Here is a 14,165-nt window from a genome sequence, read left to right on the forward strand (position 1 = left end):
CTAAAAAGTTATAGGTAGGTAGGTACACCGTACACCCATCCCCAAAATAGGCAAGTGATGAGCATTTGCAAAAAAGAGCAAAAAAAGTTGCTCCCAATTAGAAGCAAAAAAAAAGCAATACGAAACTAACAATGCAAAATTATCAACTCTAGATTGCAATAAACAAAATTGTATTTCACCCAAAAGCATGTATAGTACTCCGTACTACACAAGTTGTGCATACGCCGCTTGTCTAGGTAAGTTTATATAATGTGAAGGGCTGGACTGCTGGAGGCTGTTCATATTCATATAGCTAAATCTTCCAGCCTAAGAATTTATCAAAATGGCACACCAAATTTACAATCAAAATGATCAACCAAAACACCTCAAAGATTCTTCAGTTGCAGCAGTCATGGTACCATTCCCAATGCAAGGCCATCTCAATGAAACTCTCCATCTATCCAACCTCATAGCCTCATATGGTATACCAGTTCATTTTGTTGGATCCACAACACACAATCACCAAGCTAAACTGCGCCTCCACGGGTGGGACCCCGAAAATACAAGTAAAATTCAGTTTCATGACTTGCAGCTCCCTCCTTTAACCTCAGTTACTCCCAAATTTGATCCCCACACCACATTCCCTGGGCATCTCCAACCACTTTTTGATGCTTCCTCTCATCTCCGTCAACCTGTATTCCAACTTCTACAAGAGCTCTCAACTAAGTTTAGGAGGATCATCATTATTCATGATACTTTAATTGCTACAGTTGTTCAAGATGTGAAATTAATCCCAAATGCTGAGTCATATGCTCTCCATAGTGTCTCTGCCTTCGCTATCTTTTTCTACATTTGGGAGTCGATAACTAACAAACCATTTCAGCTAGATTCTGATATCCCAAATAACATTCCCTCAAGTGAAGGCTGCTTTACACCAGAGTTTGCAGACTATGCAGCAAAGCAATACAAAGTATTAAACTTCGAGAGTGGAAGAATCTACAACACATGCAGACCAATAGAAGGTAGATATATGGACTTACTGGAAAAGCTACCCACAAACGCTAACAAGAAGCTTTTTGCGATCGGACCTTTAAATCCAGTGGAAGTAAAGGGTAGATACACTTACAACCGACATCAATGTCTCGAGTGGCTAGACAAACAAGAGAAGGATTCTGTAATATACATCTCTTTCGGAACATCAACATCAATGTCAGAGGAGCAGATTAGTGAGTTGGCAGTTGGGTTTGAAAGAAGTAGGCAAAAGTTTTTATGGGTTGTTAGAAGTGCTGATGAAGTAGAACTTTCTGCAGAAGGTGATGTGAAAAGGCCTCAACTACCAGAAGGATATGAAAGCAGAATACAGGACAGGGGAATGGTGGTGAGAGACTGGGCACCTCAGCTTGAAGTTCTAGCGCACCCGTCAACGGGAGGATTCATGAGTCACTGCGGCTGGAACTCATGCATGGAGAGCATCAGCATGGGAGTGCCGATGGCAGCATGGCCAATGCATTCTGATCAACCAAGGAACACAATTTTGGTAACACAAGTACTAAAATTTGGTATAGAAGTCAGAGATTGGGCACAAAGAAATGAGCTTGTAACATCAACTACAATAGAAAATGCAGTGAGAAAATTAATGATATCAAAGGAAGGTGAGGAGATGAGGAAACAAGCTGCAGAGCTCGGAGGCATTGTTCGAGGATCAACTGCTACAGGTGGATCTTCTCGCCTAGAAATGGATTCTTTCATCGCTCACATAACCAGATAATGGTGTAAAAAAGAGGATACATCCTAAGAAAATCTTGGATAGTTGGAAACATAATTGAAGATATGATCGCGGGCAACTCAATCAGTGAAATGTACTAAAATAATAAATGAACTTTGCCTAGCTAGGATCTAGAATTACTGATGTATAAGTTTGTATGATACAAAAAACATGATATTAGTCTCAGGTATGATACCAATCTTGAAATTCACGGAGATGTGAGTACTAAGAATTGACCAATAATCAGGCCTCTGAGCCTTTCTGCTATTACAATTACAAAGCAACCAGCAACAACCTTCTGAGTCTCCCTTGGGATGATATAGATCACAACCCTAAATTTTTATTTTGGTCACTTTCCTAGTATAAACCCCCTTGCTAGTTCTGGTGATTAAGATTGCCTGTGCTAAGATAGATACTAGAGAAAGCCTAGAGACAATGATGATCCCTACCATAATTTTATATGATGAAAAGCAATTATATGTAGCACTTTCATATAAAGTTCTGTTTATGTATGTAAATATTTGTTAACTTGGTTCCAAGCTACCATACTTCTGTCATTTTAAGTTACATTTGACCGGTCAAATCAATCACAACGGAAACAAAACACAATCCACATCGAAAGCATTAAAAATTCATCCTTCACAAGTGAGAAAGTTTGGCTTTCCTTTCTACAGAGCTAACAAGTGTATTTCACTATATTATTCCAGGACTACCCAATCTATTTGTTATACTCCTGCTCAATAGTCAATATAATGGTCTCCTTGTATCTCCATTATCTTCATAGCCTAAAAGTTGTCATGGACTATAACTACTTTGTAATTTAGATATCAGGGGAAAAAAAAAATCTCCTTGTTAAGGCATTGGACCACAATATTTGTATCTCCAGTCCTCATCTTACCCACAATTTGTCAAAAACAAGATAAATACAGAACAACCCAACACAAAAAGGGTCAGCTTCCACAAGAAATCCCAAAGATTCCAAAATAGAATAAGTATCTTATGATACTTTTATATACACTAGAAACCAGACTTTTTCTCATATAAACTTAGTACCTTTAAAAAATAAAATACTGTAAAAACAAAATAATAAAAAAAATGGAAGAAAAAAAAAACTGCACGCAAACACATACACATGCAGACACAATACATCACATACCAGATACCACATTTTAAGGAGAGAAACTTTACCTTGTTTTCATCCCAATAGACTAGTGGAACAAGCATTTTTAGATAAGCCATACAAGGTCCTGTCCCCAAAATATATAAACAAACATATATTAAACAAAGGATTTTTTTCCCCCTTATATCTTTAAGGTTTTAATGGCTATCAAGATCCATCTTAAGACATCCTAAAATTTATGCACAATGGAAAGACAAAAAGGCTGTCAAACTGGCCTTAAACAACCTCAAATAGTTGTGGTGATGGTTCCCTTCCCAGCCCATGGCCATATCAATCAGCTCCTCCACCTCTCCCGTCTTATAGCCTCCTATGGCATACCGGTTCACTTTGCTGGATCAACTGTGCACAATCGCCAAGTGAAGCTCCGTGTCCATGGTTGGGACTTGGAAAGTTCAGGTAACATCTATTTCCATGACTTCCAACTTCCTACTCTCAGCTCATTTTCCCCTAAAAACAATGCCTGGATCAAATTTCAGAGCATCTCCAACCACTTTCTGATGCTTGTTCACATCTCCGTCAACCTGTGTTTCAACTTTTACAAGAACTTTCATCTAAGTTTAGGAGAATAATTATCATTCATGATAACCTGATGGCCTCCGTAGTGCAAGATGTTAAATTGATCCCAAATGCCGAATCTTATACTTTTCTATCAGTATCTGCTTTTACCATCTTCTTTAATAAATGGGAGTCCATTATAGAAAAACCTTTTGAATTAGATTCTGATGTTCCAAGATACATCCCTTCTAGAGAAGGGAGCTTCACACCAGAGTTTGAGAAATTTATAATAAATCAACACAAGCTTTTGGAATTTGAATCTGGAAGACTTTTTAATACATGCAGATTGATAGAAGGTAGATACATGGAACTATTGTCAAAACTATCAACGAATGTTAACAAGAAACTGTTTTCTATTGGACCTTTTAATCCGGTGGAAGCAAAAGGAAAAACGAAAACTTGTAGGCCTGGATGCCTTGAGTGGCTAGACAAGCAGGAGATAGAATCTGTGGTATATGTTTCTTTTGGAACAATAACATCTATGGTTGATGAGCAGGTCAAAGAGTTGGCAACAGGATTGGAAAGAAGTGGGCAAAAGTTTATATGGGTCCTTAGAGATGCTGATAAAGGCGATTTATTTGAAGAAGATGAGGCAAAAACTCTTCAGCTGCCAGAAGGATATTAAAAAACAGTGATAAATAGGGGAATTATTGTGAGAGGCTGGGCACCTCAGCTTGAGATCCTAGCCCATCCAGCAACTGCAAGGCACTCGCACACACCACCCGTGATGTTGGTTTATAAAAGAAGGCAGAAACAGAATCAGCAATTGAACAACAACAACAACCTGATTTGGCCAAGGCACAAGGAAGCAGAGGACCGTTGATGTGCAGCAGGGAGACAAGATGTTTTAGTCCTTTTGTTTGTATTGAACTAAAGTAGTTAAATGCCAATAGTAGTAATGGTAGTAATTAAGGCTTGTTTGCCATTTATGTACATGTATTGGTAGTATAAGAAGTAGTAGTCTAGCAAGAGAGAGATCATCCAGAAAATTGTAAGTGAAACTTGGAGTGTCATGGCCTAAAGCCATGGAGACCCTTTTGTAAGCTTTGAGCTTTTCTATCAATCACACGTACAACCGTTCACTTAATTATACTTGCTCACGCTAGTCCGTTGTAGTTGGTATCAGAGCCGACATGCCGCCGACACCGCTGACCGTGACGCCGGAGAGGGTGGCGGCGCTCGAGGAAAAGGTGGAGGAAATTTCCGAGAGACTTGGAGACGATGAAAACTCCCTTCAGCAAGTATTGTTGAGGCAACAGGAAGAAACCATGGAAAAGTTAAGGCAAACGAACGACGGGAAAATGGACCGATTCCGACAAGATATAACGCAGCAACTTCACATGACGACGAGCCGCCAGGACAAGGTCATGGAGGAGATACGGAACGCCCTCAAGTCCTTGAACACGACGCCCATACCGGTGAACGAAGAGGTGGAACAACCACCGCCGCTCGGGGGGTTTGGAGGTCTGAGGTTTGGGAACTGGGAACCAGGGGGTGGCAGTGACTACCGCCACCACCACGACAATCACAACCGGGGGTCATGGAAGTATCGGAAGTTAGACTTGCCCACATTCGACGCACCGATCCGGACGGATGGATATTGCGCGGTGAGCAGTACTTCCAGTTTTACAAGTTGGCGGAGGTCGAGAAGATCCAAGCTGCTGTGGTGGCGATGGAGGGGGACGCATTACGGTGGTACCAATGGGAGAATCGCCGCCGCCCTATCGTCAATTGGGAGGACATGAAGCAGAGGGTCCTCACTCAATTTCGACCGGTCAATGCCGGAACCCTGCACGAACAGTGGCTCGCGGTGGTACAGACCACCACGGTGCCGGAGTATCGCCGGGTCTTCATTGAGAAGGCGTCGCCCCTGGCTGATATACCGGAAAGTCTCTTAAAGGGGCAGTTCATTAATGGTTTGAAGGAGGATATAAAGGTGGAGATTCGAATGCTGAACCCGCATACCCTTGAAGATGCTATGGACCTTGCTATCCGGGTCGAAGAGAGAAACCGGGTCACCGGTCCAAAAAGAACGGGTGGGGCTTTTGCCAAACCCGGGCCCTACTCCTATTTCAACAAAAGTCCAGCTACCACATTGCTTGGAGCTGGGCAGCCCAAATGTTTCCCACAAACAGCCCAACCTACAACACCACATCCAGCCCAAACAAGACCAACACGTCTTCTATCCCACCCAAACCCAATTATTCAACCAGCCAATCTAGTCATGGATCCATAGCTTCGGTTTCCCAGCCAACTAACAGAGCAGAGCAGCGTCAGGCACCTCGCGCTTCAACGGTGAGGTCCGGCGACTGACGGACCGCGAAATACAAGACAAGCGGGCACGGGGATTGTGCTTCCGTTGTGATGGGCGTTGGACGGGGCCCACGCATGTGTGCCCAGCTAAAGGGTTGAGTGTATTAATGGTGGAAGAGGAGACAGGGGAGGAACAAGGAGAGATGTCCGCCATCGAGGAGCCCGGGGATTACGAAGAGGAGATTCCGGCGTCGGTCTCTATGAATTCCATTGTCGGGTTAACCAATCCCAAGACTATGAAATTGATGGGGTCGATTAAGGGGCAACCGGTGGTCATTATGATTGACCCGGGGGCGACACACAACTTCATCTCGTTGCAAGTCATCGAGAAGTTGGGGTTGCAAGTTGAGGGGAAGGGAATTTTTGGAGTGTCACTCGGCAATGGAGAAACCATAAAGGGGCAAGGACAATGCAAGAATGTGCGGCTGAAGTTAGGAGAGGTGATTGAAATAGAAGAGGAGTTTCTGCCCCTCAAATTGGGAAACTCAGATGTTATACTCGGGGTACAATGGCTTGAAAAATTGGGGATGGTGATGACGAACTGGAAATTACAAGAAATGACCTTCACAATGAACGAACAGGTTGTCACGATCAAAGGTGAGCCGAGTTTGTCTAAGACCGGTATCACCCTCAAGGCGATGATTCGAACGCTACGAAAGGAGAGTGGGGGAATGCTTGTAGAGTTGAATAGAATGGAAGAGAAAGAAGGGGGGCAGGGAGGCAGTGAGTTGCCTGAGTATTTGAAGGGGGTAATAGCTGAGTTTGAAAGTGTGTTTGCCGAGCCCAATGGGCTACCTCCCACTAGAGGACATGAACATGCTATTGTCCTAAAAGAGGGGAGCAACCCGGTTAGTGTTAGGCCCTATCAGTATCCTCAATTCCAAAAGGATGAGATCGAGAGACTCATTAGAGAGATGTTGCAAGCCGAAATTATAAGGCCCTCCACGAGTCCGTTCTCTAGTCCGGTGTTACTAGTCAAAAAGAAAGATGGGTCGTGGCGTTTTTGCGTAGATTACCGGGCCCTCAACAAGGAAACGATGCCCGATAAATACCCCATCCCGGTGATCGACGAGTTACTAGATGAGTTACATGGGGCACAAGTTTTTTCTAAACTTGATCTTAAAGCCGGCTATCACCAAATACTTGTGAGGCCGAAAGATGCTCACAAGACGGCTTTCCGAACTCATGAAGGGCACTACGAATTTCTTGTGATGCCTTTCGGTTTAACCAACGCACCGACCACTTTCCAATCACTTATGAACGAGGTATTTCGCCCTTATTTGCGCAAATTCGTTCTTGTATTTTTTGACGATATACTCATTTATAGTGTTAGTCGTAAAGAGCATGCCAAACATCTAAAAATTGTGTTAGCCACTTTAAAAGAACATGTTTTGTATGCTATTAAAAAGAAATGTGAGTTTGGTAGGGAGGTTGTGGCGTATTTGGGCCATGTAATCTCACGAGAAGGTGTGTCGGTGGACCAAGAGAAAGTGAAGGCCATGTTGACTTGGCCCACTCCTAGAAACTTAAAGGAGTTAAGGGGTTTTTTGGGCTTAACAGGATACTATCGAAAATTCATCAGGCAATATGCTCAGATAGCTTACCCTCTCACTGACCAACTGAAGAAAGACAATTTCGGTTGGACCGAGGCGGCGGAGGTGGCTTTCCGGCGTTTGAAGGACGCCATGAGCACGGCTCCGGTATTAATTATGCCGGATTTCTCGAAGGTATTCATATTAGAATCAGATGCTTCCGGGTACGGGCTTGGAGCCGTGCTAATGCAGGGAGGGAGGCCAATTGCATTCTATAGCAAAATTTTGAGTCCAGGGAGCCGCGGCAAATCGGTGTATGAAAAAGAGCTCATGGCCATTTGTTTATCAGTGCAAAAGTGGAAGCATTATTTGTTAGGGAGACGATTCGTCGTGCGAAGCGACCAACAGAGCCTCAAGTATATCATGCAACAAAGGGAAATCGAAGCAGAATATCAGAAATGGGTAAGGAAGTTGATTGGGTTCGATTTTGAATTGCAATATAAGCCGGGCATTTCAAATAAGGTTGCGGACGCCCTGTCACGGCGAGGGGAAGAGGTGGCTGCCGTTAGTTGCGGGGTTGTGTGTGTCAATCAGGGAATTGATTGGGATACTCTCAGTCAAGAAATTGTGAGGGATGCCGAAATTCAAAGAATCAAAGCCGCGGTGGACAAGGGGGAAGGACCTCAGGGATACACGATTGATAATCGGCACTTGGTGTACAAGGGGAGATTGGTAATTCCCCGAAATTCTCGGTGGAAAACCACCTTGCTGAAGCTATATCATGACACTCCGGAAGGTGGCCATACGGGCGATACTAAAACGTATCTGAGGTTGGGAAGTGAATGGTTTTGGGGTGGGATGCGCAAGGATGTCGCGGAATACGTCCGAAATTGCTCGGTTTGTCAAAGAAATAAGCTTTCCCAGCAGTCACCGGCGGGATTGCTACAACCCTTGCCGATTCCGGAGCAGGTGTGGGAGGATTTGAGTATGGACTTTATCGAGGGGCTGCCACGATCCAAGGGAGTGGACACGGTGTTGGTGGTGGTGGACCGTCTAACTAAGTATGCGCACTTTATCGGGCTTAGACACCCTTTTACCGCATACTCCGTAGCTGAAATTTTCATGAAAGAAGTAGTAAGGTTACATGGCATGCCAAGTAGCATAGTGACCGATCGGGATCGAGTTTTCGTTAGCATCTTTTGCAAGGAGCTTTTCCGCTTGCAAGGAACCGAGTTGAAAAAAAGTACATCTTATCACCCCCAAACCGATGGTCAATCGGAGGTGGTGAATAAGAGATTGGAAACTTACCTACGGTGTTTTGCCGGAGAACAACCAAGAGCATGGGCCAAATGGTTGCCTTGGGCTGAATTTTCTTACAATACTACTTCCCATTCGTCTACACTGATGACTCCATTCAAGGCCCTCTATGGTAGGGAACCTCCTAAATTGGTGCGCATGGGAAAGGGTCAGACTACCGTGGATACCGTTGAGGAGATGCTAAGAGAGCGCGATTTGATGTTGGATGAGTTGAAATTTAACTTATCTAGAGCCCAGCAGATCATGAAACAGAACGCTGATGAGAAGCGCAGGGAACTTGAATTCCAAGGTTGGGATTTCGTGTTCCTTAAGTTGCAGCCGTACCGGCAAAAGTCTTTGGCCAAGAGACCTTTTGAAAAATTGGCAGCCAGGTTTTATGGGCCGTTTGAAGTGTTACAACGCGTTGGTAAGGTGGCTTATAAACTGTCATTACCCGAGCATTGTCGTATTCACCCGGTCTTTCATGTCTCTCAGCTAAAGAAGGCACTCGGGGAGGTGCCCAGCTCTCCAACCATACCAGCCCAAATTACCCCTGAATTAGAGCTCGTGGTGGAACCAGAAGGTGTTCTTGATGTCAGACCAAAGGCTGGTCGTAAGGAGGGAACGGAGGTCCTAATTCAATGGAGAGGCATGCCACACTTTGAGGCTACATGGGAGGATTCCGCAAAGATCATTGAGCAATTTCCGGACTTCCACCTTGAGGACAAGGTGGCTTCTTTGGGGGGAGTATTGCAAGGCACTCGCACACACCACCCGTGATGTTGGTTTATAAAAGAAGGCAGAAACAGAATCAGCAATCGAACAACAACAACAACAACCTGATTTGGCCAAGGCACAAGGAAGCAGAGGACCGTTGATGTGCAGCAGGGAGACAAGATGCTTTAGTCCTTTTGTTTGTATTGAACTAAAGTAGTTAAATGCCAATAGTAGTAATGGTAGTAATTAAGGCTTGTTTGCCATTTATGTACATGTATTGGTAGTATAAGAAGTAGTAGTCTAGCAAGAGAGAGATCATCCAGAAAATTGTAAGTGAAACTTGGAGAGTCATGGCCTAAAGCCATGGAGACCCTTTTGTAAGCTTTGAGCTTTTCTATCAATCACACGTACAACCGTTCACTTAATTATACTTGCTCACGCTAGTCCGTTGTAGCAACAGGTGGGTTCCTCAGTCACTGTGGGTGGAACTCATGCTTGGAGAGCATAACCATGGGAGTGCCAGTTGCAGCATGGCCAATGCATTCTGACCAACCTAGAAACAGCATTTTGATAACAGAAGTCCTACGGATTGGTTTGTTAATCAGGGCTTGGGAGCACAGAGCTGAGCTAGTAACATCAACTGTAGTTGAGAACACAGTAAGAAAATTGATGAAATCGGAAGAAGGAAAAGAGATGAGGGAAAGGGCTGCAGAACTAGGCAGAGCTGTTCGAGCCTCAGTAGCAGATGATGGAAGTTCTCAATTGGAAATGGATTCTTTCATTGCTCATATTAGCAGATAAAAAAAAATTCACAGCACAAAGGCACAAGTAGGGTAAGCACCCTATAATCATTGTTCCTTTCGGTATTATGGTCTTGTTGTGTATTGAACACTATCAATCAATACACCAGAGCATAAGTTGCACATTCATCTTGCACAAAACTGCAATTGTAGTACTGGCATATTCAAGTCTAAGAAGGTCTAATAAAATTAAAAGAGCCTAATTGACAGTACATAGACTTCTTATGACCAGAGAATTGGTCAGAAACAAGCACAGTATCACACTAAAATAATTCCTCGTATTTTACATATGACACCTTTGCACATGGAATTCCCATGTGCTTGTATCCCCCACCCCTGGCAAGCTACCTATTTCAAGTTTGCAATCGCAGGGAAGCAAACATGTCAATAGATCAATAAGCGTTTACTTATGTTTCCACAAAGTTTACAACCCAACAACATCATTCTTTCAGGAATAGAAAACACAAGATAAAACTTCAAAAACAATTATGGTAAATAACATGAGTAGAGAGCTTACTTATCTTCCAGCTACATTTTGTTACTCAAACTCAGCTACCAAAATGTAGAGCACTGAAACATGTCCAAGTGTCATACTCAAAGATTCTATGAAGATGTTGCATTTTCATCTCGAAATTTCAGGGGCCCTCCATAGTCATGTCAGAGTGTCTAGTATCAGAAACAAGCAAATAATGTAACTCTTGCGTACCTGTATAAGAACAGCTACTGACTTAGATACTGAAATATCACTAGCTATCAATATCATCAAGGACAGGAAGCAGCAATTGTCCAGCATTTTTCTTCTGAAGCAATATTACAGTTTGGCTTTACAGAAATGAGAACTTTAGTAACAAATGCAAACCTCCTAAACTATCATTCAAGAAGATAAGGTGCCCTGTAGGCTGTCAATTGTAGGAATCTCCACTTCTAATGAATTGAGAGAGATGCTATAATTGAAATTCTCATGTAGTGATTGGTTTTTAGTAAAATTTACTAAATGCCCAAAAATAACAATTACTACTTTATGTTAGATTGAAGATTTTAGTTATTTTCATTCTGAGGCACAACAAACAATTAACTATTAGAACTCTCAACATCAAAGACACTTGCTAAGCTGTTTACAATTTTCTTCTATATCAACATGTTCTAACTATTTTCATCCTATTAGACATAGGAACAACTTCCTGATTCGCGTTTCTGCACCAAAACAGTCACCATGTGGTCCATATCAGACAGCTTAGTAGCTCCTAACAAGCTCATCTTTGTTACACATAGTACATTGCTCAAAAACATTCTTTCACAACCAAACTTGACAGCTATATACATTATTATTACTTGTATTAGTCTAAAATCCTATACCTTTACCTTCGATAACTACATCAAGCATTCAAACGCAACAATGTTAACCGGCTAAAACTGAATTTAGCAAATGACCGCGTAAATGATGGATGAATTTATACAGGAAATAACAACAAACTGCTCTAACACATCTCCATTGCTATAATCTCAATAATTGTTCATACAATACCAAGTTATCATTGAAAAACGCCCAATTAACTTAATCTTGTCCCATTACTAAATTACCCTACAACTCAATAGTCAATACATAGTAAATCAGTAATTGGTGTATACCTAGTGTTTGGGTCCAATTTAGTCCAATTGGGCCAAGCCATCAAATGATCCAATTAAAAGCCCAAGGTCAAGGTTCAACTCTCCGATTGTGCTAAAGTCAACGTCAGTCCACAGAGCAAGTCAATTGGGCCAAGGCCCACTTCTCCCATATGTGCAAAGGTATAAAAGCCATCAATATCACATTTGTAAGACATATACACAAAGCCTCAAGAAATTAATTCTCTTGCATAGCTTTCTCTCTCTACACATTGTACTGACTTTAGCATCGCAGGGGCCTTCCTCGGCAACCCCCCGAGGCTAGTTTACGTGTGTCTGCTGTGTAGGAAACCCTCGGCCCAACATCATTTGGACCGAGCCCAGTCTTCATCCACTACCTTGGACCTTCGGCAAGGTCCCATTGTTTTCACCCGAAACAATTTGGCGCCGTCTGTGGGGAAGACTTTCAAAAATCTTTAAGCCAATCAAAATCATCTTGCAATCATCTTAGTAGCAATGGCTAAGAACCGCAAGAACAAAAGTCTACGTCAAGGAGTGGGCGAAAGGCCTAAAACTCCTACACCATCACCTTCGCCGAACAGGAACTCTTCGAAGGGTGCCAGTTCGGGGGGAGGATCATACCGGGAGGATTCCCTTTCTCCCGTAATTCACAATTCTCACCATAGACCGAGTCCCCCTCGGTCTAACAAAAGTCAGTCCGATCATAGGACTCATTCAGTGCCACAAAGCCAACCTTTGACCATCCGTTCTCACTCTCACGCTCAGCCGAGGACCCCTTTGACGGGGCCCAGCTCGGAAGAAGTGGCGAGAGCGCTGGCGGTGCTCATGGAGGCAATGAGGGCACAAAATATGCCTCCACCTCGTGATCGGACTCCTCCGCATACAAGGCATCAGCGGAGGAAGCTAGACCATGACGGAGGGAAGCCTCCCTCCTTCCGGGAACTAGAAGAGTGGGAAGAGGATACTTGGAGAACTGAAAGAGAGAGGAAAAAGAACCCTCAATTTTTCAAAGGATCCTCAACCTCTCGGCCAGAAACGCGCAAGAGCAGCAGCTCAGCCTCTCGACCGGAATCTGCCCACCGAGAGCGAGAGCGACCTGAGACTGCTCGCCGAAGCGTACTCGACCGACTCGGCGGCAGGGAGCCGAGCGTGCACAGCCGCCTCTCGTTCCCTGTAGCCGAGGCCCAAACTTCCCAGCCGGGGACGAAAACCACTCCTACCTCTCTAAGAGGGCGGAGCACGGTCCCTTCGGCCAGGAACAAAGGCAAGGCCGTTATGCTACCCACCAGTTCCCCATTCGAGCTATGGATTCTGGAAGAGCATGTGCCTACGGTTAAAATACCGTCGCACATTACATACGATGGGACTTCGGATCCAAAGGACCACATTGCCTCGTACGAGGCTCACATGCATCTCTGCCCGAGGTCCGAAGCGACCTGGTGCAAATATTTTCCCACCACTCTCAAGGGGGTCGCGCAAGCGTGGATCTCCAAGGGAGTAAAGGAAGGCTCTATAGCGGGGTGGGACGACCTGTCCACCAAGTTTAAGAGCAAATTCTCCACGGCAAACCGCCGAGAGAAAACCACTGCTGAGCTCATGAGCCTATAGCAAGGGGAGACCGAGAGTCTCCGGGACTACCTGACCCGTTTCAGCAACGAGTCATCCAGCGTGTCTCAGCTGGACCAAGGGCTGGCAGTTTTTGCAATACAGAACGGCCTTCAGCCCCCGGAAAGTTCCTAGACTTCATGGTCATGCACACCCCGCAGACCTTGGAGGAGGCTCTGAATGCCTCGGATAAATTCATCCGAGCCGAAGAGTGGAACAAAACAAAATCCCAACCCCAATCTGGGAATGGGAAGCAAAGGCAACTGTCTGAAGGCCAAGGCAAGAAGACGAAAGGAAAGGCGAAAGCCTCGGAACAATCTTCGGCCAACGAGCCGAAGAAGGAAAAGTCTGCCCCATTCTCAGGCAGATATGAGTCCTACACTCCGTTAGCCCTTCCACGCGCCAAGATCTACAGCGTGACGAAGGAAGAGCAGAGTTATAGGAAGCCGAGGCCACTCCCCGAGTGGTATCAGCGCAAAAATAAAAATCAGTGGTGTGAGTTCCACGAATCACCGGGACACAACACTGAAGAGTGTATCCAGCTGAAGGACCAGATCGAAGACATGGTCCGGAAGGGATACTTGAAAAAATACATCGCGGATCACCGCGAGAAAAAAGAGGCTGAGAAGTCTGAAAAGGACTCTCGGCAGGACCTTGACTTCCCCCGGAAGAACAGTAAAAATGCGGAGGGAAAATTCCCTCCAATCAATGTTATCTCGGGAGGAATATGTTCTCGGAGGGAACACAAGCGACACCTTAGGGCTCTGACCCACCAGGTGAACAACGCTAGCATGCAG

The 14,165-nt window shown here is 44.3% G+C and overlaps 1 protein-coding gene, 1 long non-coding RNA gene and 1 pseudogene across 4 annotated transcripts in view; 2 read left to right on the forward strand and 1 right to left on the reverse strand.

Annotated features, from left to right (window-relative positions):
* The window catches only part of LOC145632269 (uncharacterized), a 30,000-nt gene that overhangs the window by 5,226 nt on the left and 10,609 nt on the right, over positions 1-14,165 (reverse strand). For all 3 annotated transcript variants that reach the window (XR_014112542.1, XR_014112543.1, XR_014112541.1), the window contains exon 2: positions 10,655-10,843. This is a non-coding gene — a long non-coding RNA (uncharacterized LOC145632269). The remainder of the gene's footprint in view (positions 1-10,654; positions 10,844-14,165) is intronic.
* On the forward strand, positions 232-1,828 carry LOC145631017 (zeatin O-glucosyltransferase-like). The gene has a single exon (XM_081683126.1). It carries the CDS (start codon positions 323-325, stop codon positions 1,745-1,747), a length of 1,425 nt encoding a protein of 474 aa, XP_081539252.1. The 5' UTR covers positions 232-322; the 3' UTR covers positions 1,748-1,828.
* Positions 2,790-10,144, forward strand: LOC145631018 (zeatin O-glucosyltransferase-like; annotated as a pseudogene).

Source organism: Chenopodium album, chromosome 5 (genome assembly GCF_948465745.1).
Source record: "Chenopodium album chromosome 5, dcCheAlbu1.1, whole genome shotgun sequence".
Taxonomy (NCBI): Eukaryota; Viridiplantae; Streptophyta; class Magnoliopsida; order Caryophyllales; family Amaranthaceae; genus Chenopodium; species Chenopodium album.